This window comes from Cornus florida, unplaced genomic scaffold, assembly GCF_030987335.1.
Source record: "Cornus florida cultivar Cherokee Brave unplaced genomic scaffold, ASM3098733v1 CherokeeBrave_3.0.0_Hap2_Chr10, whole genome shotgun sequence".
Classification (NCBI taxonomy): domain Eukaryota; kingdom Viridiplantae; phylum Streptophyta; class Magnoliopsida; order Cornales; family Cornaceae; genus Cornus; species Cornus florida.
This window is the reverse complement of record NW_026775580.1, coordinates 93,903,457-93,926,422: the sequence shown is the minus strand read 5'-3', so window position 1 is coordinate 93,926,422 and position 22,966 is coordinate 93,903,457. Positions and strand designations below refer to the sequence as shown.

General features: G+C 33.8%; 3 protein-coding genes and 1 non-coding gene across 7 annotated transcripts; 1 reads left to right on the top strand and 3 right to left on the bottom strand.

The window, feature by feature from the left end:
- Positions 1–1,012: 1,012 nt before the first annotated feature.
- Positions 1,013–3,448, bottom strand: LOC132275961 (uncharacterized). Its single transcript, XM_059777183.1, has one exon. It carries the CDS (start codon positions 3,310–3,312, stop codon positions 1,402–1,404), a length of 1,911 nt encoding a protein of 636 aa, XP_059633166.1. The 5' UTR covers positions 3,313–3,448; the 3' UTR covers positions 1,013–1,401.
- A 7,279-nt stretch (positions 3,449–10,727) lies between these two features.
- LOC132275959 (uncharacterized) lies at positions 10,728–14,954 on the bottom strand. Of its 3 annotated transcripts, none has more exons than XM_059777179.1 (6): positions 14,743–14,953; positions 13,289–13,362; positions 12,346–12,444; positions 11,465–11,591; positions 11,275–11,392; positions 10,728–11,090 (listed from the first exon to the last, which is right to left on the bottom strand). In XM_059777179.1, the coding sequence occupies exons 2-6, from the start codon at positions 13,296–13,298 to the stop codon at positions 11,037–11,039; spliced, it is 408 nt and encodes a 135-aa protein (XP_059633162.1). In that variant the 5' UTR covers positions 13,299–13,362; positions 14,743–14,953; the 3' UTR covers positions 10,728–11,036. The 3 variants fall into 3 exon arrangements, with proteins under 3 accessions (XP_059633162.1, XP_059633163.1, XP_059633161.1); XM_059777180.1 differs by having other exon boundaries at positions 14,787–14,953; XM_059777178.1 differs by lacking the exon at positions 13,289–13,362 and having other exon boundaries at positions 14,787–14,954.
- Positions 14,070–14,191, bottom strand: LOC132280664 (small nucleolar RNA snoR134). Its single transcript, XR_009471668.1, has one exon. It is a non-coding gene; the product is annotated as a small nucleolar RNA snoR134 (small nucleolar RNA).
- A 1,482-nt stretch (positions 14,955–16,436) lies between the features above and the next one.
- On the top strand, positions 16,437–19,768 carry LOC132275957 (pre-mRNA cleavage factor Im 25 kDa subunit 1). 2 transcript variants are annotated; one of them, XM_059777177.1, is made up of 8 exons: positions 16,437–16,684; positions 16,803–16,848; positions 18,486–18,579; positions 18,705–18,778; positions 18,867–18,953; positions 19,049–19,159; positions 19,465–19,568; positions 19,660–19,768. In XM_059777177.1, the coding sequence occupies exons 1-7, from the start codon at positions 16,530–16,532 to the stop codon at positions 19,534–19,536; spliced, it is 639 nt and encodes a 212-aa protein (XP_059633160.1). In that variant the 5' UTR covers positions 16,437–16,529; the 3' UTR covers positions 19,537–19,568; positions 19,660–19,768. The 2 variants fall into 2 exon arrangements, with proteins under 2 accessions (XP_059633160.1, XP_059633159.1); XM_059777176.1 differs by having other exon boundaries at positions 16,438–16,684; positions 19,465–19,768.
- The last annotated feature ends 3,198 nt before the right edge of the window (positions 19,769–22,966 follow it).

Here is a 22,966-nt window from a genome sequence, read left to right as displayed (position 1 = left end):
GCGACTTTCATTACTAGTTTAGGGTCGAATGGCTAGTTGACTCGAGGTGCATTACATGGACCTGAAACAAGATATAGACCGGGGCAAAGCCAATACTAGCACATAGTTGGAGTTGTGGCATTAAGGTGCATAGAGGTGTGACAAGAATAATTTGAAAAATGACTGTAAATTAGTCCATGAGAGTTTGATTGGGACCAGAAAATATTATCAAACCTCTAATTCAAATCCCAACATCTTTTTTAGATTTGAAATTTGAACACAAAGTTTGAGTAAACAATGTACTTGAGGATAAAGTGTTCTACTTTACAACTAATAAATAATTTGAACAAGATATGGCTTTCATTTATGTGATTAAATAACCTATAAATCTATAATGTAACTTTAAAAGCATTTAAATTGCAACAAGTGATGGCTAGGGGAAAACATGTTAGGTGGCTTAGGCCCTTCAGATTATGACATAATAGTCCCATGGTAGGGAATTTGCCAAACACCGCCCATTGTTTATATGGCTATATTTATTATGGTTTCAATGAGCTATTGGATTTGGTGCTTGTATGTTACGCCTTTAATGAAGTTAGATACTGACTCCCCTATCAAAATCATCCATTTAATCTTGTAAACATCAAGTAGACAATGTATTTATCCATGTCAATCTCATCGTTTGGCCCCTTTTATATCAGTTTCAAGTTAGTTGGATCTCTCGTTCTAATTTCTATTGTAAATCTATATTTTAGAGTAATTTTATCTCTCGTGACAAGAGTCACGGCCTCTTTATATGTTGACTACTAGATTATAGCAGTTTTTTAAGTCGGTACAAAATTAAACAAATTACTAAATCTCAATCTAATAGTTAATAATGAGAGCTCATGAACCCAACCCAACCACACGCGTGCGCTGTTTTCATTGTCGATTGCTCATTTTGCTTTGATGTTAAGGTCTAAAACCACCAAACCAGAGCTGAGAGAGTGAAAAGATAATATGACACAACTGAAATTCAGATACAGAAAGTGCATTTACATACCACAACAATAAGAATTTATTTCAGCCATCAAACAATTCAACCCTGAAATGTAAACTCGCTTCTTCCACAGCTTGAAAGGGCTCAAAGAGGAGACCAAAAAAACCCACTTAGAGCCCAATCTCTCATTAACATTCTATACATAACCTATCACAATTCACATATCAAACAAACAATTCAAACCTGAAATCCAAGCTCACAATCCTCTATGTGTGAAAAGGGCTCAAATAGGAACCAAAAACACTATAAGAGCCCAATCCCAATCACATTCTGCATGCACCTATATATATATATATATATATATATTGTATATCAATATGTAGATGAATTAATTAATGTGTGTGTAAGTGAAAAGAAGTTCAGCTCGGCAATTATAGCCAACTTCACATGTGACTATGTTTTGGGCCTAAAACTGGGCCTGAGCCCATCTTTTGCCTTTCTCTCGCTGAATTCATCTTCTCCAATCTCCATTCATCTCTGAGTCTAGCAATGAAGGTATCCGCCTTTGTGTTCACGTCTGGGCTGGGACAGAATGCTGAGCCCATTGCATCTCCACCGTTGATAGTATCTGATGATTCATTCGTTGATGGGAGATCAACGTCTTCTAAATCCGGAGAACTACAACGTGAGCTGTGAGTACTCCGTATCCTAACAAAATCACCGCGAGCTACGAACTTCGGCTGAGACATTCTGAACGGTGGAGGCGGCGGCGGTGGCGGCATTGGAGGCATTGGAATGAGCGGCGACTGTCCTCCGCTGTTCACATTCTCGTCTCTGTCGTAGTAGTAGCTGCCCACCTTCCTCGGTAACGGTGGCCGGCCGGTGGCAACTGGATTTCTCGGCCTCGGAGAGTCAGGTACTGGTGGTGGTGGAGCCGATGGAGGTGGATTCTGAGTCTTCCGTCTGGATGACCGTGAAATTGTTGAATTTGCCGGCGGTGGTGGCGGTGGCGGTGGAGGTGGTGTAGTCGCTGAATGGAATCGCATGCTTTTGCTACCGTTTCGGAATATGTTGTTGAAGACCGACGAAGGTGGAGGTGGTGGGGGTGGAGGAGGCGGAGTGGATACTGAATGAAATCTCTTACTTTTGCTTCCGTTTTTGAATAGATTATTGAAGACTGAACGAGGAGGAGGTGGCGGCGGCGGTGGCGCCGGAGGTGGAGGGGAAACGGAATGAACTCGCTTACTCTTGCTTCCTTTTCTGAACAGATTATGGAAGACAGAAGGAGGAGGAGGTGGCGGCGGCGGCGGTGGCGGCGATGGTGGTATTGAATTTGTATGAGGTGGAGAGTGATTGGCATTATCGTAAATGTTCCTCGTTCTATGCTTCTTCCTTTGCTTCTTATGATTATACAAATACAAGGAAGCTATAGCTATAGCCGTCGCTATATCCTTCTTAGCCGAACTCTTTTTCCGATCACTTCTTCTGAAATTCTCTTCAGGTCGATGCGACATTACCGGTGGCGGGGGGGGTGGCGGCGAAGGAGGCGATCGGCTTTTATTGAACTCACCCTCACTGTTTTGCTTAACTACCTTGTCCTTGTGTGGAACACTTTGAAACGATCGTCTCCGTTTCAAATTCGCCGGTGGCGGAGGAGGCGGAGGTGGAGGCGCCAGCGATGGCGATTTCGGTGGTGGAGGCACCGCTGAAGACGATCGAACTACAAACGTATCCACCGGAATAATCTTCTCGTCAGAATCATCTATCTCCGGTTCACTTCGCCGTGCACGACGGCGAACATTATCCGACGAATTCGATCTATACATTTCATAATCATCGGAAAACCGAAACCTCCTATCACCGGTTTCCCACAACGATTCTTGCCTCAGATCCGGGTACGAGCTGGAGCTCCGCCTCAACCGGCTAACACCGGTCGTCGGTGTCGCAATCGGAGGATGATTAGACTCCTTGGGTGGTTCAGAATACTCGAACCATTGACTCGAAGCTGACTGATGCGATTTATTGGTAAACGAAACATTAGTGTTGTCTTCGTCGGTGGTGGTTGATCCGTCGTCGTTTCTCCTAGCGAAAACACCGCAGAGAATAGCGAACACGACGAGTAAGATGTTGAGCGAGTCCCAACTCTTCTTCACTGAATAATTGGGTCGGAGGATTTGAGAGGTGTGAGAGAGAAATGGAGGGATTAGGAAGAAAATGATGAGCAATGCTAGGATAGGTAAAAGTATGATGAGCACCACCGGGTTGAGAATCGGCGGCGATTGTCGACGGCGAGGTCGGACCAGAGCGGTGGTGGGGTGGGACCAATAGGGTGGTGAGTTTCCATCATGTTCCATGAATTTGGAATTTGGTGTTTGGTTTGCTTTTGGAGGAAGAGATTTTAAAGCTTTTGAGAGCCTTGGCCAAAAGGAAGACAGAGAGGTACTGTGTCAAATGCAATGAAGTTCAAGTGTTTAACCCACATTTAAAAATCATGTACATATATAAACATAGTAATATATATATCTATATATATCTCTAATTTATATTGTACCATAAATCATAAACTAATAAAAACTGTTAAAGCATTTGAGTTAAATAAAATAAAAATAAGTAAACTTTCTTTTTCTTTTCTTTTTTTCTTCTTATTTTTTTTTTTTAAAAAAAGAAGTAAACTCAACAGTTTTATTATAAGGAAAAATTACATATAAATGGAGTTAAAGTTCCATATTTACTTAGAGGCTGAGTCAAAGTTCTATATTTCTCTAAAATGGATTGCTGAGGTGGCACATGGTTTTTTACTGTTTAGAAATTGTGATGCCTAAAATACCCTTCCGCGAAGGTACTACTTTTTCTTCGAATGTACTACTTTTTTGAACTGAAGGTACTACTTTTTGGCGTCCAGGTACCATGTTTTTTAAACACTCGCGAGGGTACTACTTTTTCTCCGAAGGTACTACTTTTTTGAATTGAAGGTACTACTTTTTTGAACTGAAGGTACTATTTTTTTATTAGGGAAGGGCATTTTAGACACCACAATTTTTTAAACAGTAAAAAACCATGTGCCACCTCAGCAATCCATTTTAGAGAAATATGAAACTTTGACTCAGTCTCTAAATAAATATGAAACTTTGACTCCATTTATATGTAATTTTCCCTTATTATAATCTCGTTTTGAATTGGAAAAATGATTTAAAGACTTTGACCATGGCCTATATACTTAACCCAAACAATCATGTTTGGGTCCTACTTCATGTCTTGATAATTTCGGCTAAATGAAGGTCTTCCCCCCAGAATAGCAAGACTCTTTTGAATCATACCATCTCGTATGTGAAGTTCTTGGAGGAAAGCAAGAATATATACATATAACTATAGAGCATTCTACAATGGTATAATCTCCCATTTTTTTAAAAAAAATTGAGTGGTAACAAAATCGTAGGTGTATGCACAATTGTTTAAACTTGAAAAACATAAAAATAAATAAATAATAAAAATAAATCTTTTAGGGTAGAAATATAATTTCTCTTAACTATTCCAAATAAAAAATACAGCTAAGGATCTTAATCTCAACAATGAAATACAGAAAAACTTTAGATATGAAATTAATATACAACTAGAACTTGTTATAGCTTTTGGAGCTGATATTTTGTCGTATCGGCTAAATTGATATTTATTTAAGTCCGTGACGTAAACCAGAGCCTAATACCCTCCCATGTAAAGTGTGTTTTTTTTTTTTTTTTTTTTGTGGAAGTTGGATCATTTGTTGTCCATATGAAGAAGTAGGGGGTATTCCAGATATTACTTCACTGTTTTGTATAATTGGAGCGTGGCTGTAATGATTGAAACACAGCCTTTTACACCAAAACCCCAAAAGCACATCTTTTAATCATCACACTGTCAAAAGAAGAGACAAATGATTTCTTTTTACTATTTGTACATTGTGTTTCGTCAAAAGCAAGATTCATTTTTGGAATTTCTCCAATTTCAGTGACTTAGAAAAATGACAATTACCACTAAAACTAGTATTACATGTGATTGTTTTGAAAACTTAGAATTGCATTCTGTGCTTGATTATTATTCCAGCTTTCATCACCAAATCAAGTTATAAAACCTTTAATTAAAGGTTATCTCCTCCGTGCAAGTATAAACAAAATATTATTTGGTTGATTATAATGTACACATTTTATGTATGAAAAAAGTCTTTGAAACTTATTTAACACCAATTTATAAACAAACACAATATTGGATAATGAGGCAAATATGATAATGACAATAATAATTTTTTAAAAAAAAGAGTAAAGTACAACTACACTTCTGAGATTTGACAAAAGGATATTCAGAGAAAACTTAGTTTTTTTTTGGACAAAGGCACCCCTGAAGGTTCAAAAATGAACAAAGATATCCCTTTACATGAGAAATTAACCAAATTACCCCTTGACCGTTTAGGAGACTTTTTTAACTCTACTATTTAATAAATTGTTCCAATATACTCTCATGAATAAGTTATGCATAAAAAAAAATTGTAAAAAAAAAAAAAAAAAACTTTATATTGTTCACTTTTTTTTTTTTGTTATTTACTTTATAAATGTCCCAACTTCTTAAAACTGTAGACGTCTAAAATGATTTTTTGATCCAATACATATATTTCAAATAAATTATATTTTGTTATTACTTCTTTTCTTTTTCTTTTTTATTTTTAAATTAAGATGCTTAATTCTTTCATCTAAAAAAATTAAACCAATTTCTTTTCCTTAAAAATAAAAAATATGGTACCGATATAACTTTATGTATTTTAAATTATATATCAAATATTATGTATTTTTCAACATAAAAGGGGGGGGGGGGGGGGGGGGAAACAAAGGCATGCATAAAGTTATACTGGTATCTATTTTCTTTTATATTGGGAAATGCATAATATTTGATATATAATTTGTGATGCATAAAATTATACTGGTACCATATTTTTTATTTTTAAGGAAAAGAGATTGGTTTAATTTTTTTAGATTAAAGAATTAAGTATCTTAATTTAAAAATAAAAAAGAAAAAGAAAAAGAAAAGAAGTAATAACAAAATATAATTTATTTGAAATATATGTATTGGATAAAAAAATCATTTTAGGCGTCTATATTTTTAAAAAGTTGGGACATTTATAAAGTAAATAACAAAAAAAGAAAATAAAAAAAAAAAATTAACAATATAAAGTTTTTTTTTTTTTTACATAAATTGTTCATGAAGGTAGATTAATCCAATTTATTAAATTGTAAAGTTAAAAAAGTCTTACAAACGGTCAAAGGTTTTCATGTAAAGGAGTGTCTTTGTCCATTTTTGAACTTTCAAGAAGTATCTTTGTCCAAAAAATAAATAATTTTTCACTGAGTATCATTTTGCCAAACTTTAGGAGGTATGACTGTACTTTATTCTTAAAAAAAAATTATTAGCAACTTCCTTTCTTTCAATGTGGCACTTTGGTTACATTTGAATGGCATGAAAGGTACTTTTTGATTAAGTACACCACTATTGGCCCCATCTTTTCCCGCTTTAAATCCAATTTTGCATTTGAACCGCGCATAATCGATTCTGGTTTTTTTGTAAATATTTTTCGTGTAAAATATTTTTAATTTTTAAATTTCTTTGGTGTTTTGCTGAGTTTTTGAAAAACACTTTCTATTGTTTGGAACTGAAAACGTTTTTAAGTAAAAATCAAAACAATTTATAAAAAATTAACTTTTTTTTTTTTTTTTTTTTAACCAAAGCTTTTAATTTGTCCTAGTCATTTACACAACCAATTCTTGTTCACACTATTTTAATGCAATTCAATTCTCTGTGTGTGTGTGTGTGTGTGTGTATATATATATGTATGTATGTATATACACAAGAGTAGAAGACATATTAAAAGGCCTTGTGCCTAAGACTTCCTTCCACCATCATTCACTAAAATCATATAAAGAGGACCAGTATGTGTTTTAGGTAGAGATATATATCTTAATCTTTTGTCCCACTCGTGTATAAGCGTGTCGTTACGTGTCACATTATTTTAGACAAAAGAAGGTCCCATTGGTTGCGAGTTGCTAGCCACTTTAAGAAAAGTGATCACAACACACTTGTACACGTTTTTTTGTGATGATTTTGTGACGTGATCTTCACGCGTGTTGGTGGAGCGTGGTTTGAAAACATTATTTTGTTGTGGTGGGTGCTTATTGCAAGTGCAACTAAACTTCAAGTAGGGTCTACTTTTTTTTGGTTGTGGAAGAAAATAAGGGAAAGGAAGGGACAGCTTGAAAGATTTACAACCATTGGCTACGAAGTGTCCTCTAAGTTTCTCTAACAGCTAGCGTCTCCACCCGCCCTGCGTGTGTCACGTGACAATTCAATTTTCCATTTCAATCATGCACTTATGGTGGTCTTTGTCACAATTTTTCATCCTTTAATTTTCAAATAAATTAGGCTAAATGACACTTAGCTCCCTCTAGTTAAGGTTTATTATACTTACTTTCCTTCTAGTTTCAAATTACATACGTGGAAGAAACCCTTGTCGTCAGGGCCGGATCAGGGATTTGAGTTGGGAGGGGTTTTTTAAAAAAAAAAAAAAAAAATTAACTTTTTTTTAAGGATTTAAAGGGTAAAAGAGAAAAGAGGAGAAAATTAAGAAATAATTTTATAAACTAATAATTTTAGAGGGGGCATTATTTATAAATTTTCATATATATACATAAAATATAAAAAATTACTATATGTAAACTAGTGGGCCAAGCCATACACCGGCTCCGTCCCTGCTTGTCATCAATTTTGCTAACTGTCGTTGATGGTTAACGTTGATGTGTCAAACTTTTTAATTTTATATGACATATACATCCTTCAAATTTTTGTGAAAAACTTTTATTCAGATCCCTAACTAAAAAAAATATTAACAGGAATGCCATGACCATTGAGGATATAATTGTCTTTTACACAATAAACATTGGACAAAAGTATCTTCGTAGCAATTTAAATGACATATTTGCTATATGAAACTAAAAAAGTTGTCAGGTTGACCATTTCTAATCGTTAGTAACACTGATAAAAATCAATTTGTTACACATATCTTACTAGAAGGGAATACAAAGGATCTAAGTGTAATATACCATGACAATAGGGAGGGTAAGTGTAATTTACTTTAAAAAAAAAAAAAAAGAAAAAAAACTATTGGTAAATTTCAATTAGGGAAATGATCATCTCTAACAAAATAATTTTCACTTGTGAAATGCAATATAATGAGACCACATTCATAGTCGAAATGTGTTAGACTATAAAGCACGAACATTTCTACATGTCGTAATCGTGTCGTGTTTGTGTTGGACACCGATACTCATCGGACACGTGTCCGACAATTCATATATTTATCCTTAAATAAAAAAAAAAATTTAATATTTTGGATACTTTACAATTTCGAACAATTTGTCCACACTTTTTGGACAATTAGACCGACATTTTTAAACATTTCTAACACAAACTTAACTAGTAATCTTGAAAATAATATGAACAAATTTTAAAGTGTTCAACTTTTTTTTAAAAAAAAAAGATTGACGTCATAAACATGATATATAAAAAATAATAATAAAAATTATTATGACAAAGTAGTGGACTAATTTTATACGATATAAAAGCTATTATAACTCTTAATATAAAAATTAAAAATGAATAAAAGTTTTATAATAGTATTATTCTATATATAAATAAAAATTCATATTAATTAGGAGAAAAAATAAATATTTATATTTATATATAATCTTATCCAAACTGTATGTATGTCTTACTTTTTAAAAATTTGACTTATCAATTTATTTGTATCGTGTCGTTCTTGTATAACATAACTCATTTTGTTATTATTAAGTAACAACACACTGCATAATCTTATTAATAAAGTCATAATCGAGACCTAGAGTCGAATGAGGGACAGCAAGATATGGATGGTTACGCGTTGTGTTAAAAAATTCGGGAATTAGAACAAACATCAACATCCCAAAACCAATAATGTGGGAAGAAATAATTATTTATTGAAATATCATTTTCTCTAGAAATTGTTTATTGAATTGTCAATAATTTGTGGGAAAAGTCTCTGACCAATCTTACAATTTCTCCTCTCTCTCTGCCAATGTTTTCTGGGCAATTACAAGGAACTTCCGCATATTTTCATGAGCTAGTTTATCACGGATCTGTATATATTTAATCTCTCTCTATATATCTATATATATATATATATATATATATCGCATCCCTATTTGTTGTCGTTTGGTGGGGCTATGAACTGCATTCTCATCCAAATATAAAGGTTTCTTTTTCAGGAAGTAGATAACAACCTGTTCCATCAACATTTGCTTCAAGTACATGCCATATTAATTTCATAAAGAAGACGATTTTGAGTTTTAAAGATAAATGCAAACCACTTTCTGTTAACCTAATTCATCTCCTCTTAGAAAATATCTTTGCATGTATCGATAATAAATTATAAATTATTTTAAAAGACTCAACATCGACATCACTGAAACACACACAAATAAAAAGAAAAATTTGATAATTAGAGCAGTTGTCGCGGTCAGTAAAAAGTAAAAAACCTTACCAAATTAATTAATTAATTAATTGGTTGGTTTCTTTAGCACTGTCCTTTCACGGATATTCTTTTCAAGTCATTAATCGGTTGGTTTCTGCATCCTCCGTACATATTTTTCCCTACTCCCTCATTATTCCAATTTTTCTACCATGTTGACTTGTCGATATCACTGCAGATAAACCGAGTTGAGAACCGAGTTGAACTTGAAACTCTCGACTCATGAACTCGGTTTGGAAAATTCTGTTGAACTCAATCTAAACTACAATTATCTTAGCCACAGTATATAGTGATGTCTGAAGTCAATCACTCCTCTATCTTTAAATTGTATAATGTCAATTATAAACTTTTTCATTCTAAATTATTTATTTATTTAGTACTCCTTTCTTTTAGTTGTATAATGTCAACTATAAACTTTTCCATTCTTAAATTATTTATTTATTTAGTACTCCTTTCGTCCTAAAATTTTTGTTCATTCTGAAAACACTCACAATTTTGTAAATCACAACTCTCAAAATGGACAAATTTTGTGAAACAGATTAAATATTAATTTTTTCACTCTCTAAATTGTTCTTAGCAAAACATAGTACTTTTTATTTTTTTATTATATTTTATTACAATTCTTTATCAATAAAGAGGTTCAAAAGTTGTCAAAAATCACAGAAGGATAAAAATAAGATATGTTTACAAGCCGAGCATAGAGTCACACATTCACAAGCCTACCATTCATGAATCTATATTCTATACTAGCATTTTTTTTACCAATATTCATCCTTCACCATGCTCAAAATATCAAAGTTTCAAACAAGCAGATGAGCCTACTGTGAAGGCTTGCTCTTGCCAAAATAACCACAAAAATTAGAGATCATTATCTATTGATATACTAAAGATGCTCAACATTCAAATTCCATGGCGCAACAATTTCAAAAGATAGAGAGAGATTTACCACGAGAATCATGTTACACCAGCCGGTACGCGACAACTGACCAAAAAACAGGGGTGTGAGCCCCATAGCAGCTCACACTCACGCCTCTCAGTCACTTGTCGACACGAGTTTAGAGTATTAATTACCACTATCATCCTCTAAATCCAACTGTCATATTCAAGCACTAGTGAATCATTCCGTGTTTGACCATTGGGCCTGTAGTTCAAGATTAGTACCAATATCTATCTACTGAACAGTAGATAGCCATAAAATTTTCCTGTGATCCATTAGGTTCTGCTGAAAGTAATTTGTGTACAATTGTAGTGCCAAAAAAAAAAAAAAAAAAAAAAAATCTTATATTTTCATGTCTATATGGTTAACATTGGGAAAGGGGAGTGATTTTTCATCATATTTAGTTTGTAGTAAAACACCTTGGATTGGCCAAGCACTGAGACATCTTTTTTATCTTTGATTTTGCAGTAAAATTTCGTATCTCCATGAACAAGAGCCCTTTCAAATTCCTTGGATGCTCACAGAAGTCTTGGGAGTGCATGGAATTGGATGACCAAGGTTTAGAATAGAAGAATTGCTGCTACGATCAACAACACAACGGAACATGCCATTGCCTGTAACAGCAATCATAATCTTAAAACATCACTGCTGATTTGAAGTACAATTTATAAATAATGAAATACAAGGCCAAAAGTAAAAGAAGATAAATCAAATGACAAAAATTTCAAGAGTGATTCTTATATTTTCTTTTGCTTGATTAGATTATAGAGAGAGAGAGAGAGAGAGATTACTACTTACAGCAATTGCAGAAGCAGCAAGGCCTGCTCGCTCCCTGGGGTCTCTGCGGTAGTAGTTTCCAAAGTACAAAATTGTGCTATAGTACCACATCAAGGGGAACAAAAACCCTAGTAGAAAACTGAAAACAAATGACGTGGCCATGAGATACTGGGAAATGGGAGAGGAAGGAAGAAGAATGGAGAATACTCACGAAAACCATCCAATCCCACAACCAAAGCAAGGAAGAGGTTTGTCATATATCCCTAATTGGGAGTCCTCTGTGTCTCTGATGACGGCATACTTGCCTTTTTCAAGGTCTTTAGCATCCACTCCTTGTCCTACCATCAAGAAAATATCTCACTTCTCAGGTATTTACTTAATCACAAGACAAGTTTCCATATATTTCGTTTTGTTCAACATAAGATAGAACTAAATGTCCAAGTAAAAAAAAAAAAGGAAAGATAGAACTAAATGTTGGAAAATCAGCTCACAACCAATTGCCAACACAACCTGTTAAAAGTCTGATACATGGACATAAATTTGATTAGTATGAACTCAGAGTTACTACATACAAGAATATCTGTAATTTAGAATACCTTTGCTTCAGTATGAGTAAAAAAAAAAATCCGAAGGAAATGTCAAAAGCACCAAAATCAAATAAAATAAGAAAAATTGAAAAGTAAGCTCTGGAAGAACAATGTAAAGTACTTTATTATATATATATATAAATCGAAGGAAATATTAAAGCCTTTTTAAGTTCGTAACTCACATGCTGGAATCAATAAAATGATACTAAGGAACATCGAAGAACATCAGATTCATATCGCAGACATGGAGATTGTTAGAATTTTACCATTGCACTGGTGGTACAGCAAATCCATTTCGAATATGGCCACTTCTCTTATTGGCCCAAAAACAGAAAATGAATGTAAATACAGCATTTTCTTCCTTTTTCTTGTTTTTCAGAAGAGGAATGAAACAAACAAACAGACACTATATACAACTCAATTATGAATATGAGGGGGTAAATTGGAGTTGCCAGAGGTGTGTGTCAACAACCACTTTAAGTATTTACCCAAACAGAATTACTACCTTTAAACATTGAATAATGTCGAGCCGAAGGCCTCAACAGATCAAGATGCTTTTCGGAAAGGCCACTTCTCAAACCCTCTCCCTCCTCAATAGTAGCGTCTGTGACATGAAGAAAGCACAAGTTATAGTCATTACGAAGTTAAGGCATCTCTCTCTCTCACACACACACACACTCTTATGAATGGATAACTCAGATTATTAAAAAATCAATTGCATAGATTCAATGGGCTTGTAACTTCAAAAGTAGAAGAAAATAGTATTATATACTCATATGACTTGCATGTATAAATCTCTGCAATATAGGCTAGTGGTAGTCATTTTGAAAACCTCAAAATGTCAATCCACATAATTTATCTATCTTGGAAGGTGCTACTGAATCTTTAATAATTGTTACTTTGTCAACCCCATATGTGTGTGCCTCAAAAAAAATAAAATTTAAGTTGAATTGATTTTAACCTACAGAATAAAGTATATATCTCATCGCATAATATGACACCTGTGAATGATGTAATTGAGAAGATAAACACAAGGTAGTGAAACATTTTCTTCTAATGCAAAACCTCGTTAATTTTTCCAGATTTTTGGTGTATTGTCTAACTTTCAACAAAGAAAATGTTTACTCTATGGAATAACAATATTTCATCAAGGTGGGTGTAACTATATTGAAATAGTAAAAAAAAATTGAACTACATTTAATGTTTTCTGGTTTATCTACAGTACGCTTACTATCTTACTGAAAAATAAAAATACAGTATACTTATTATTTTGCATCATATGAGGTCTCATATTAGTTTATATTACCAGAGTATAGATCTCAACATAAGAATAAACATAAGAAAGGAGAAGAAGAAAAATAAATTGAAATAAGTGTAAATCATTGCTTATTTATGTTTCTATTCAGAACATGATACTGTGAGATGAAGTAATGTAAAAAGTTTATTACTCTGGTCCATGTGTAGTTCAGCTGATGTATTTCAATAGGTTGAGGGCCTCAATTCTGTAGAGAGTCCAAACTACCTGCTTCAAATAATTAAAAGAGCACTTTATATTTAACATTCAGAAACTTTCTAATCTACAATTTTGCTTAGTTATTACTGATCAACAAGATTGTGTAGAAAACAAATGCAAATAAAAGAAATAGAATCTCACAAAAATTTGTGGGATGAATGGTTAAAAATCATCCATCTTCCCACTAATTTTAAAATGATTGGCTTGAGAACATTTGGTAAAAAAAGTCGATCATTTACACAGACATGCAAATAAATAAATCTTGCGTTAACCACTGGGCCATTAGCGCAGCTGGTATAACCTACCCTCCCTCAAAGGGGAAGTGAGGGGTTAAAGCTCCATAGTGGGCGGGCATTTGTGGGCTTGTGTGAATATTTACCTAACCTATAAAATAAATCTTAGGTTAAGGTGTAAAAAATTAGGAATCTTATCTTCTTCTGTTTTTCCCTGAATGGAAACATTATCTCCAAGTCATTGAACGCAAAAAAGGTGCATCACTTCCAACAGAACAACAAAGTGACTGGGTTGGTCCATTGATTTTCCTACCTTTTGCAACATTTCACCGAAAGGGATCAGGCTTACATGTCATGGGATGAGAAATAAAGCATATGTGTCTAGCCAAGAAACAAAATTATTTACACTTTATGGGAGTAACACTTTTTTCCCAAGACACAGAGGTTCTTGAGAATGCTTTTAATTGTTTTACAGGTGAAATGATATGTGGCCGTCAATTTGACATATACAGGGCAAAACTGCAACAGTAGACGGCGGCGATCTAGCACAAGCATTGGGGCTTTCTTCAGGAAAGATTCCGAGAAGCCCGGGGTGCACCGTGCAAAAAGAATGGTTTTAACTCAAACACAGCAAAAGAACAATGTCCAAATCCTTAAGAACTAATATTGAGTTGAAAAATGGTTCTAATTAATTCGAAATAGTTTATCTTGCCTTCTTCCTTTTTCAAGAAAAGATCCATGTCCACTCCTATAGTGCTATACATGTAGGGTTAAAATTCAGTACAGATTAAGCACAATGGATTTATGACTACTAGAGCCATAAACACCTCAAACCTTGATATATGACTAGATTCCTCCATCCTTAACTTCATGTTGTGTGTGTTTGTGTCATTTCAACAAAATGAGACTGCATCCCCAATTTCCTCAATTATTCACACACACAAACACACACAGATCATTTTTATAACCTAGACAGCATTCCAAAATTAGTGTTCACAAAAAAAAAACCCCAATTGGATTATAGAATTTACAAGCAGAAAGGAATCCATAACAATATAAATCGTATCAAAACTCAGCGACCTGTAAGCAAAAATTCCTCTAGAACTCAAAAAGGAAGCTCTATATATATATATATATAGTAGGATTGATTATCTACCTCGAAAAAAAGTCCGAAAAGCGCAAACAAAAAGTCATCATCACCTTTTATTGATTTGCCACATTTCTGCATAGAAGGAGAACTTGCCTCTGAATTGTAAAAACTGAGAAATGAAACTTTGAAGCTTATCCTTTGCTTCGCTTCAGATCAGAGGCGGGAGGGTTGGTGCAGAAGAGGGGATCGTGCCTGTTATATTACGCACACACATATATATATATATATGTATATATAAAGCGTCGCTCATTCTCAGTAGTAAATCACTTGTGCAAATTTATTTTATTTTATTTATTTTTAAAATTTTGTTTTCAAAATACTTTTTCCCAGAAATTATTAAACAAGTGTGACACATGAGTTGGGTGACGAGAGTACGTCAGACAGCTGGTAGGTCAATTGGACAAATAATCTAAAATTATGTACTTTGACGAGATTACTTCACATCAAAAAAATCATAAAATAACTTCCGAAAAATAAAAAATCACAAAATATTGTTATTGATTTTTTTCTTTTGTGTTTTCTCCCTCCCATTAAATTTGGGATGGAAGAGAGAGGGGATTGGGATGGAAGAGAGAGGATTGGGTGGGTATTACTAAATTAATTCAAACACATAAGAATGGAAAGGAAATAATAGAGAATAGTAATGGAAGATAAATTGTGTTTAGTATGAAATGTTGGAAGAAAAATAAATAATTTAGAGAAATACAATAAAAGCAATAATAGTAATTTTTGTTATTTTACAAAAATTAGAGGAAATGGAAGAAAAGGAAAAGAAATGCTTATATTTTTTATAAAACTTTATTAGTATTTGTCCTTATATATATAAAAAAACAAATTATATGAAAAATGGTATGGTTATAAATTTAATAAAATAGTTTCATTTCCTTTGTTTGCCTAAACACAATTATTATTATTATTATTTATTCTCTCTCTTTTTTTCTTCATTAATCAACCAAGTGTGATAACTAGTTAACACTATTCTCTATTTTCTTTTTGAAGAATATACGAATAATGCTAGTAAGAGAGTTCCTGCACTCTAATTTTTCTATTTTAATCAATAAATTAAATATATATTTCATAATTCACTAAAAAATTTATAAATCTCAAAAAATTATTTCAATCTAATGGTTTAATATAAAAAAACTCATTCGCTTGAGAGCATTAATCGGGATACACTTGGAAACATGAATGTGCACTAATCACTGGGCAAAGTAATTTTCAAATTTTGAGATCTTTCCAAATTGAAGACCCTTCCAAATTTTGAAACCCTTCCAAATTAATTATTTTTCAACGCGATAAAAAATAATGTTACAATATATATACTACAAATAAAGAAAAAAAACTAAAGAGAGCACAATGGGATGTGAAATTGGGAGACAAGACTCCTGCTCGGTTTGAACCGGGCATCTCTACAATGAGCTAACCCACATAGAGTTTATTATGATGACATATTAATGACTTAATTTAATTTTAGTACTTAATTATAAAAAATAAATTATTTTATACTCATAACTTATAAGTCATAAGTAATTAGACGGTGTTGAGACAAAATCCCTCCAACAACGAACAACAATGATAACGGATTGAAATTAAAAAGATGAAAAGAAAAATGAATAAAAGACAAGAATAACATACCATGTCAGCACCGGTTTCTCTAGACCCGCCACGTTTCCTACTTCCTTTTGCTCTCTTTTTTTTCCCTCTTTATGGAGGGAGCAGTACCAGTACGTCTCTTTTGTCTGACTCTGCCCGACTCCTCCTCTTTCTCTCTCTAACTTGCAGGGCATAAGAATATGGATGGCGAAACGGTTTCAGCAATGGATAACAATCAGAATCAGAGTCAAGTTTTGAACATTTACCCTCTCAGCAACTACTATTTTGGCTCCAAAGACGCCGTCCCACTCAAAGACGAGCCCGAAGCCGATCGCGTCCTCCGAATGAAATCAAAGTCACTTTCTCTCTCTATATTTATACAAAACATATACACACACGCACAAATGAATAGGTTTTTTTTTTAAATATTTCTTAGTCGATTTTTTGAATTTTAATATAACTCTTTCATTCAGCTATGCTGCTTATGGATTGAGGACTTCTGTGCAAGCAGTCATACTGGTACTCTCTTAAATCTTTTTTTTTTTTTTTTGCAAAGTCATTGATTTCGTGATTAATTTGGTAATATATAATAGAATTTGGTTGGATAATCTTAATCTTTCAGTTCATACTAGTCCTGTGTGATTCCCCATACATATATGTACACATATGTATATGTGTATATAATTAGAACCAATAGAAAAAGGGATGGGAAAAGAAAGATAAACTAGCAGCAAGGGTTTTGGCGAACCACTATAAAAAAATAAAAAAAGAAGAGGACGAGGATAGATCAGTATGGTAAAGAACTAACTTTATTTTTGCTATTAGCGTTATTGATTGAACAAAAAAAAAATTAAATAAATAAAGGAGAGAGATGAGTACTATGAATTTAACATATGTATTAATTGATGAACTGAGAGGCAAGGGAGCACAAATTGTTACGAACATTTGTACTTTTTATTGAAAAGGTACAACTGGTACTAGCTAGCAATTTAGCACACCTAGTATATATACTAGTTTTGAATTTTTTTTTTTTTTTTTTTTTTTTTGGGGGCGGGGGCGGGGGCAGGGAGGGTCATGGCTCTCCTTGGTCCCTTAAACGGTCCGCCCCTGTGGCGCAGACCATCTTATGTAAGTCAAGTTTGATATCTATGTTGCCAAGCCAAGAAAGTGAACATAACTTTTATGTAAAATAGTGAAAACCTGAGTGGCACTTGTGGACTGAAAGTATTCTTTCGGGAGTGATGACAAGGTCGATAAAATTTAATGATGTAAGTGGAGTACTAAATTATCTATTTGTTCAGCACAAAGTGATGAAGAAGTGAATGAAATTGAATGACTAAATTGTGACCTGAGCCTTATGTAATGATGCAAAATCTAGTAAAAGGATTGTACTCGTAATCTGAGAATGAGTCAAAGATAATTGATCCATTATTAATATGCGACGTATGTTTATTTGTTCCAAATCTTCAATACAAAGGTTGTTTGCCCGGTTTTATGCAGTAACAATTTAAAATGTTGTCATACGAAACACAAACATGCATACATAACTATATATATGTGCAGAAGTAAACTGTATGCGAGAAGGTTTAAGGTAATTACCATTAGCTATTCACAAGATGGGACACAGTGGTCTGTATTTTACTTGAAAAAGGACGAGACATATAAATGTCTTTCTTCGAATAACTTTTGGTGATCAAATCAGTGATGCAAGAGATATCAATGAGCATGAATAAATTATTTATTGAAATTTGGCTAACCTTAGATCAGATTCCGATGATGAATTTCAAATTCTATTTTGAGCTAATGAAGGTTTTAGTCATGCCAATTGAGCTCTTTATCAGTGTGTGAACGGAGTTATCCCATCTGAAGTGTTTGCTGAGTTAAGAATTCTGAATTTGATGTTATTTATACTTCAGAATTAGGAAGTTCATGTCAAAATTGATGGTTTGTTTTAAGTAATTTTTACCAATATCCGTTCTTTTTTACCAATATCTATGCTCATTGGCTGGGAAAGAATGAAAAATGACCATTTGCCTCTTATCTTGAACTCGATAACTTAACTGTTCTATATTATGAGGCTGCCACCAAACCTTTTCCACTGATAAACAAGTTTGTAGCAGATGTACTATTTTGAAAACACTAACTGTATAAAACAGGTTGAGTTGTTCAAACATCCTCATATATTGCTGTTGCAAGTACGGAATTCCATATATAAGCTTCCAGGTGGTCGCTTGAGGCTGGGTGAATCAGGTAATACACCATACTACCGATGTTCTGACTTCTGTCAATGTGAAAATTAGAAAGCGTTGACATTCTTGAAAAGGGTGGAAGGAATTCTAAATGTTCACTGCACTAGTATGGATTTGATTTTGCAGATATTGATGGCTTGAAACGTAAACTAAACAGCAAGCTATCTGTCAAGGAAGATGGTTTTGGATCTGACTGGGAGGTATATGAAATATCAGTTATAAAATTTCTTTCCCTGTATTTTCATTGCTGGCCCTGTGAAATTTGAATGCACTGTTCTCAATCTTCAGGTGGGAGAATGCCTTGGGATGTTGTGGAGGCCCGACTTCGAAACATTGTTGTATCCATATTTACCTCCTAATGTGAAGAGGCCCAAGGTAATTTGTCCACAAATTTTTTTTTTTTTTTAAATAGACTTTTCTTTGTTTTTGATGGTATGTTACTGTTTTTGTGTGCCTATCTTGTTTTATAGGAGTGTATAAAACTCTTTCTTGTGAACTTGCCGGAAACGCAGAGGTTCATTGCACCAAGGAACCTAAAATTGCTTGCAGTTCCATTGTGTCAGATTCATGAGAACAAGAAGGTAAGATTTCTTCATTTGAATTCCAAAGTTTAACGGGCATTATGACATCCCGTGGAGATTGAATCAGTCCCTTCTTTTACAGAGCATTTAAAATGAGCTGGTCAACAGTAGGAAGCATGATATAATAATTCCCCTAATGAACTCATTTCAATTTTAATTTATTGCTAAGCAATCTCCTTACTGCAACTTGCATGCTCGAATGCTGCCTAAGATAAAGTGGGACTATTCAATTTACTTGGGATGTCCAATCACCTTCACGATGATAAAAATGGATATTGATGCATTCAAATTGTGGAATTTTGTAGACATACGGACCAATAATATCAGGAGTTCCACAGTTGCTGTCGAGATTCTCCATCAATGTTATGGAATTTTGAAAGATACTGACTTGTTTCTACAGCAAGTATAAGAACCAGTTAGAACAATGTGTGTTAGAAAAGGGATATAGCAAGCAGCGTCACGGTGCCATGCAATCTCAGCAGGCACATCACACATGTAAACACCTGTGGCTTTGTCGAGATGATATAACCTCTTACGTATTGTATTGTTTAACAGAGCAACATTAGGGTTTTAACTAATGCCATGATTGGTTCCTTCTTTTGTTCAAAATTTTGTTGCTCAGGCCATTTGATTCCATTTTACCGGTAAGCGTGTTTGATTCCAATTATTGTAAATAATCTTTCAGAGACACCACTAAGATCAGTGCACTTTTCTAACAAGCTGAAGTCATTGATTACACTTGATTGTCTAGCATTTGAAGCTTGACCGATATTGAAGCTCAACTTGATTAAGCTCAAGAACAGTTGGCACAAGCGTAATGCACTTCCTAAGTAGAAACATCAAGCAAGCTAGATTATAAATGAAAACCAATTTTTCATTAGGTTGACATTCGTGCTTGGTTTGATTAGTTTAACATACAAATTGGGTTAGGCTGTTGCAAGAAGAGCTGAAATCAACCTCAAGAGTTTGGTTCAAGATCATTGTTATCATACTCGCACTTCATTGCAAGAACAGTTTATAGTAATGGAATACCGAGAGCATTGTATGTCTGTAAAGTGCAGAAGTACTGTTCCACTGTTAAACAACCATGGAGATCAATAATTCCATAATTGAAGCATAAATTGACATCTAATAAGGCACTACTAGTATGGCAAATTTCATAATGTAATACAGTTGTGTTCAAAATTTATAACATACAAGGCCGTGCTTGTGCTACTAGTCGGAAAACAGAGGTGCCTGTGATGTTTTGTAACACCATACTACCATATGGAACTAACTAATTATTTTTATTCAGATCAAAGAAGAAAGAATAACAAATAAGTTATGGATGAACCAGCTAACATGTCCCCTATTCAAAGTTCCACTTTGCTTTCAACCACAATTAAAATAGAGATTAGTTTGTCTTAACTTCCCCTTCGGAGAGCAAGCCTTGTGATGTAGTCTGCTGCATTTCAAGTCGCAGGATCAATTCCCTTGCCCCTGTAGACCAGTCTTCTTGTGGCAGAGGTGGATTCGCTTTTGCACCACATGAAAACTCTCATTTGTCGCAACATCCCATGTAGGCCATTGCTGGCCAGTTTGAAGCACTTGACACCTTTTGCTTGAGGGAACAAACATCATTTTTTGATCCAGAAAAACATAAAGTTACCAATAACCATCAACTGAGCCCAAAAAAGAAAATCAACAAAAATTGTCGTTAGAGCATCATACATTCATCTGCAAATGGTTCAGAAATCTAATTTAGAGTGGTGAATCAGTCGTTTTCTGCAGTAGAGTAGGAGCAGCTCAGTAGTTGAACTAAGTGCAAAAGATCATAGTTGGACGTGACCTGGAAATACAAATGATTGTTTCAATATGAATACAGGAACTCAATGTACCACCAAAACACACACAGATTTGCGATAGGAAGATAAAACACAAATATGTGATGTGATGTGATGTGATATATATAATAAGAGAAGTTTATTCCCACAACCCCACAGTTGTATTCTTATTCCCTTTCTCACTCACATAAGACCCATATGTGAGGACTCCTAAAACAATAGTATTGGCTGCAGAAGTAACAATTTCCTATAAATAATAATTAATTACACATGTATGGATCAAGATCAAACTAATTATAACCAGCGCAGGAACTTAACAAAACTTAAATAACTAATTATACCTGGTGCAGCAACTTAACAAAATTTAATAACTTCCTAAGGAAGTTACATTTCATCAAGTTCAATTTTTCATTACTAAATGAGATAACTCTATAGTACTTATTATGCTTCTCAAAAATAAGTTACTCAAATATCACGTTAATTAAATTAAGGATACTTGGACATTAGGTAAATGTTCAATTCATGAACTCAAATTTCTCTTTACAGAATATAAAAATAGAACTTTAATTTGAAGTGTGACGTTGATTGGACATCTCTGAATCTCCAGTTAATCTCATTTTAGTATGAGAGGGGCATTCAATTCAATGGTTAGATTGAAACAGTATGGGGTTTTTAGTGTTTAGAAAAATATAACCTGTCTCGCTAAATAGAATTTTCTAATAAGATTGTCATAACTAACAGATGTCTGCTATTAAAAAACAATAAAGTCATAGTCATAATAAATAAACAAAGCCTAATAAGTGGAGGAAAGGGGGGGGGGGGGGGGGGGGGGCGGGGGCGAATGTTTTTAATGCCTAGGTAAAAATTTACTGTACTAACATCAGCAATTAGCATTAAGACCCCATCTTTTTGCCTTGATTGTAGTAAGTGAATTGACAACACCTACAAGATGACGTTCTATGGTGTATGTTATTTGTTGGTGATATAGTTTAATTTAATGAAAACTAAAGAAGAGATAAGTGCTACAATTAAAGCCTGGGGAGAATGAGAAGCTCTCGAATAAAATGGGTTTAAGAAACGTAGGACTTGTCTGGATATATGAAATGCAACTTCAACAAAACTAAGAGTGCAAGTGGTGAAATAGTGAAAATCAGGGGTGAAGAGATACCAAAAGATAAACAATAACATTACCTAGACTTGATTATTCATTGAAAGAGATTGAGAATGGTTTTACTCACAGAATTAAAGCTCAATAAGTTAAATAAAAAGAGTGTTTCCAACATACTGTGTGATCAATTATACTTCTAAATCAAAGGCAAATTCCATTAAACAACTATTATACAATCCTTTGTAGCACAGATTGTTGAGCAATTAAGAAGTATGTTCATCAAATGAGTGTGGTTGAAAATATCAATATATAATTGATGTATGTTTAGACAAAAAAGGATATGATTATAAAATGATTACATAAGAGAAACTATTAGTGTAACATCTATTGGAGATAAAATGAGAGAGAGAGAGAGAGAAAAAATTGACTAAGTTCTATATGCGGTGAAGACCATTAACTACTGCACCAACAATATTAAACTAAAATCATGACCTTAGATTGTGCAGCACTGCAACACAAAATTCATTTAACTTTATCCCAAATAGTTAGGTCAATAATGAGTTGACTTAATTGAGACAAGTTGAATTTATGCATATAATCATATAATTTGTTTACTAAAGATACCTTTGATACGTACTAAAGCATCAAAATAGTTATGCATTCATAACAAAAAACAAGTTCTATCCCAGACTAACTGCAAGGTGAACATTAAGGAGGTGGAGCTGATAGCCAAATGTTCAGGACTCTATAGCTGTTAACCAAAAATCATTTAATTAAAGCATCAGCTTCAAGCAGAGACATCCAGCACCTCCTGGGGCCACAGATCAGAACTTCCAATCTGTGAATGCTGTATATGACTAGAGTCAAAAAGTAAAA